This window comes from Poromitra crassiceps (genome assembly GCF_964638095.1).
Source record: "Poromitra crassiceps genome assembly, chromosome: 14".
In the NCBI taxonomy this organism is placed as follows: domain Eukaryota; kingdom Metazoa; phylum Chordata; class Actinopteri; order Beryciformes; family Melamphaidae; genus Poromitra; species Poromitra crassiceps.
Window position 1 is genome coordinate 5,742,988 of NC_139633.1, and position 4,990 is coordinate 5,747,977.

At 47.3% G+C, this 4,990-nt stretch overlaps 1 protein-coding gene across 1 annotated transcript; it reads left to right on the forward strand.

The window, feature by feature from the left end:
* Positions 1-723: 723 nt before the first annotated feature.
* nudt19 (nudix (nucleoside diphosphate linked moiety X)-type motif 19) lies at positions 724-4,990 on the forward strand (the record flags this gene model as incomplete). The annotated part of the gene is made up of 3 exons (XM_083650355.1): positions 724-1,527; positions 2,746-2,953; positions 4,797-4,990. 3 exons carry the CDS (start codon positions 724-726, stop codon positions 4,988-4,990), a joined length of 1,206 nt encoding a protein of 401 aa, XP_083506481.1.

A 4,990-nucleotide genomic window follows, 5' to 3' on the forward strand; every position in this document is an offset into this window, starting at 1 on the left:
TATTTCCTTTTAAGATTCATACCTGGGGAGGTTGTTCCCAGGATTGCCCCAGACTTTCCAGGTGTTTCCAGGACTGTTACAACCTCCGGGGGAACATTGGGCCCTGGGAACATTGGTACGCTCCCTTGACAGTTACCCAAGTCAAGTCACTTGGGTAACTGTTTATTGTGTCCCCTCCCCCTGTAACAACATAGGTCTACGTATCATGGTTCCTATCTAAACCAACGCTGTCGCTTGTCTTGGGTTCATGTTTCTGCTGCACGTGCGGTCTTGGTGCTGCTTGGCTCAGCTGGGCAGAGTCACAGGTGTTATTGTTATGATTTGCGGGTTATTATGTGCGCCTGCCAGCTGCTCTTCAAAAACGAGTCTAGACGCAGCTATGTGTGGGAAACAAAAAACAAAAGAGAATCCTATTGCTACATAAAAAAGTCCCACATATTAATGAAAAGTGGTCTCTAACCTGCACTATGCCCTTTAAAACCATACTGTACAATGTTTAAAACCCACTGGTAGATTGATCTTTGTTGTAAGTCATCCAGTCTGTAGGTGGCGCTAACAGCTCGAGTGACTACAGGGGCTGTTGACCTTCCTGTACCACGTGACTAGGCCAGGTTACCAAAACAACAAATGTGTGGAGTGGCGACAGGACTGCGGGCGGGCGACGAGGATCTTTAAACTTTTGTAAAGTAGAAGAGAGAGAGACTCGGTCGGTGTGTTCGCAGGATGAACACCGCTCTGAAGCGCTGGAAGGAGGCGGCGACGCTCATTTTAGTCGCAGGCACGACGGGCCACCGGCGCGGCGTGGACATCCTGTCGTCCAGGCTGCAGCTGGAGAAAGGTGCCTCGGCGGCTCCAGCAGTGGACGCGACCCTGCCGCACAGGTCCGCCTTCAATTACGAGGCGTTGCTGCTCAAACGAAGCGGTAAGAGCGGATTCTTGCCCAACGCGTACGTGTTTCCCGGGGGGTTAGTGGACTCCTCGGACTTCTCCAGTGAGTGGCTGGACATTTTCAAAGCTTTCAAAAGCTCCCCTAACTTGGGCTTGGGACATGTCAGACAGGAGACTCAGACGAGACCTCCGATCTTTGCCACTGAGCGACTCAAACTCGGCTCTCCTCTCCCGGGAGAGGTCGCCTTCAGGATCTGCGCCTTGCGGGAGACGTTCGAGGAGTCGGGTGTGCTGCTGGCTGTGTCCAAAGCGGAGGAGAGCGACCTGATCAAACGCATCGAGGAGGACAGTCTACACAAAAATGTGTGTGTGTCAAAAGTGAATGAACTGTGCGATAGTGGTGAGCTCACCAAGTGGAGGACCCTGGTGAACGAGAACCCCTCCAACTTCATCAGGATGTGCAGGGAGTTGGATTTGCTCCCCAACATCTGGGCGTTACACGAGTGGGGTAACTGGCTGACTCCCGTCGGCGGCTTAAAAGGGAAGGGGTTAAGGAGGTACGACACAGCCTTTTTCATGTGCTGCCTGCAGGAGGTTCCCCGCACTCTCCAGGACGAGAAGGAAATTGTGGACTTCAAGGTGATTGGCCAGTGAATTGAATCAAACGTGTGTCTTTATTATTATGGCCACCCAGTTTAATGGCTGGTCCTGATCTGTCCCGCGGTGCAGAGCATGCAAGCATGATCAGTATCATTATGTTGAAAAGTCATGTGTTACACTAGTGTTGGATGGACAGGAACCAAAGAGAACTGATTGGGCTGAGAGCCAACCAGCATTATGTGCCTGTTGTTTGTACTGTAGATCAGAATTGCACAATTGCACGCTATATTATGTCCATGAAAACTCCCAAAATAATATTAATCAGTTTCCCCGGCCCGAGGAGACCCATAACATACTCTTGCGTTAGGACATAGCCACTTCAAGTCAGGCATTTTGCCCCCCTGCCGTCTCGCCCCCTCACCATCCAGTCGGAAATTCTGTCCCACCAATGTGATTCATTGTTTAGCTCAGGCATGTCCAAAGTCCGGCCCTGTGGCCAATTGCGGCCCCGCAGACAGATTTTAAGTGGCCCTTGGCTTGTCTCTTAAAATATACTAACATGGGGCTCTCCACACATTATTGGTTAATCAAGCAAGTTCAATTTGCATTTTTTCCCTTCACCTAACGATGACAGCACTATCATACAGTTTGTACAGGAACCAAGTAGAACTAATGTAGAACTAATGTTTTCAGATGGTAAACAAAATCTTTAGAGTACATTTGTATGTGATTTTTGATTTACTTTTTTTTATAACCCATATGATGTGAGAAGCACCTGCCCCCCTGGCATTTTCACATGATCTAACCTGGCCCCCATTAAAAAAAGTTTGGACACCCCTAGTCTCGGCGCCAGACCCATGAGAGTTCTTACGCTGATACACTACGTTACTGCATGCCGCAGAGCTCTCTCTGGGTCTGGGACACTTCTCCTCAGCCGGCTGGTTATGGGAGGGAACCGTTCACTTGGCCAGTCATATGCCAGTAATGGATTCAGTCCTGCCCAATCAGTAACGACTTTGCGATCAGACGACACGGGAGGCGCAGCCCATTTTTCGAACCGCTCTCTCATCGGTGCTACGACCTGTCACTCATTCAATTTCAACCCGCCTTCGAAAACCAGCAGTGGCTGACTGTGAACTGGCACAGACTCATTTATGTAGTATGCGGAGCGCAGCGATTCAACGTAATATTTGAGCCTGGGGAGAGACTAGGACACCCCTGGTTATCTCAACGTCTCTCTCTCTCTCTGTGTTCCAGTGGGCCACACCCTCAGAGATTCTGCACAGCTACCAGGCCCGCGAGTTGTGGATCGCCCCGCCACAGTTCTACGAGCTGAGCCGCATGTGCCGCTTCCCTCTGCTGGATGACCTCCACAACTTCGCCAGCCAGCGAGCCAGCGAGGGCTGTGAACGCTGGCTTCCTGTTTACGTGGCCACAGATGACCGCTACATAGCGCTGCTACCAGGTGCTGGCTACCTGTCTGATCCAGTTTTCTACACCTCATGACAGAATCACTTAGTGAAGCGTGCCCAACTGATGTATTATGAAATCAGAACGTTCAATTTCTGCAGATCTACATCAGTTAGTGTGACCTGCAATGAAGGCTGGTGCTGTGAACATTGATACTATCGAGCGTAGGGATGCACCGGTTGCAAAATTCTGTGCCTATATCGATGTTTAAAATAACAATTTGGCCGATAACATTAGTTGAATAATAATTAGTTGATCGACAGAAAATTTATCAATCACAATTTTGGGAATCGTTTTAGCAATTTATCAAGTACAAATATCAAACATTGCTGGTTACTGCCGCTTAATTAATTAATTATTAATAATTAATTGATTAATTGAAAACATCGTTAGATTAATCTACACTGAAAATAATCGTTAGTTGCAGCCCTAATGTCAGTCAACAGTTAGAGAATCTTTTCTTTAGTGTCTTCCAGTTTGTACATGACAGATGTGATGGCTGCACCGACTCAACACTGCACAGCTGCCACTGTGTTTACTGCCCAGCTGATTCCTAGCTTCTTATCAGATGTCTTGTACTGTTAACGACTCATTAACTGAGGTTAATCAATCATATGGATTATATGAATATATATTAATAAACTTCCACATACTATTATTACATTTATAATGTGATAATGTGAACGTTAATTCACTGCACTGATACCCATTCATAGCAGTGTAGGGTCAAGCTCACTTAGTGTGGTAAACCAGCCGGTCAGGTGAACTCACTGTAGTGGCTTGTTGTCCTCAGAAGTTCCTTAGCCACAGTGGGCAGTGACTGACTGGCACTAATCCAGACTCACACAAAAGATCAAATGTCCAAAGGTTGTTTTCTTGTCAATCGTATTGTCTATTTATTTTTCCTTTTACAGCTCCATTCCTCCATAGTCAATACAGAACTTAAATACTTGAAACAAAACTTAAAGCAAACTAAGAATTATGAAAACCCCTTAGTTAGCATGAACAAAAGGAGAAACCATGATCTTCAGCATGGTGAAAGACTGTGTGCCCTGCCAGGCCACTCCCCCTGCCTGTCAGCAATACCTGAGGCCTTTATGCCTTTTCTAATTCACAGTAACATTAACTTAACAGTCAATTATACATTTCCCTCACTTTTGGCTCATACATTCACATTTCATTTTGTTCTACCAGACCGTCAAGCTTACACCCAGTCTTTGCAGTGGGTGGAAGTTGGGCGGGTCTACTCACCTTGACAGACAACTCCTTCAGCCAATCAGCGTTGGATCCTGTCAAATCCAAATCCACACGGGAGAACGGCGAAAACGTATTTTCCGCCCAGGAACTCCGCTGTTGAGGCGATACTCCTGTACTTGCTTAATTGTTGTTATTGAGTCTATTTCTGCAATAACTGCACTTTATCGCTGTTTAAACTCGACGAACGTTGACGTTACTCCTCGAGGCGGACAGGCACGGAGGCAGGCATTACTGTTTTGTCAGCTGTTTTGTTACTGATTGGCCGGTTACAATGTCAACTACGAGGTGGGTCGCTGATTGGCTACTAGTACGCTTTACAGTTTCTGCAAATACCCTCCCAGGGCTTGAGGCCAGACGAAGAAGAAGAACAAAATTAAATGTGAATTGACGTGACTGGCTGGTTTACCAGGCTAAATCTCACTTTGCATTGATAATGTATTTCACTAGTTTTTACATGACTGATGAAACGGCAATATGAATGCTAATAATCGCCCAATCATTTGTTCTCTCTGCATCTCTCCATCTGCCCTCTCTCTCTCTCTCTGTCTGTCTCTCTCCCTCTCTCTCTCCTCTCTCTTCAGGTGACAGACTGTACCCAGAGGATGTCCCAGGACAGGTTGAGGTGAACATGAGCACAGACTCTCTCCTGGAAGATCCTGCACTCCACCGCATGATGCTTTTCAACCCGTACACCATAACTGTGCAGGTCACCATCACGCCCAAGCACAAGCACCTGCTGCCTGCCTCGATGCCTGGCCCAAACAGTCAGCTTTGA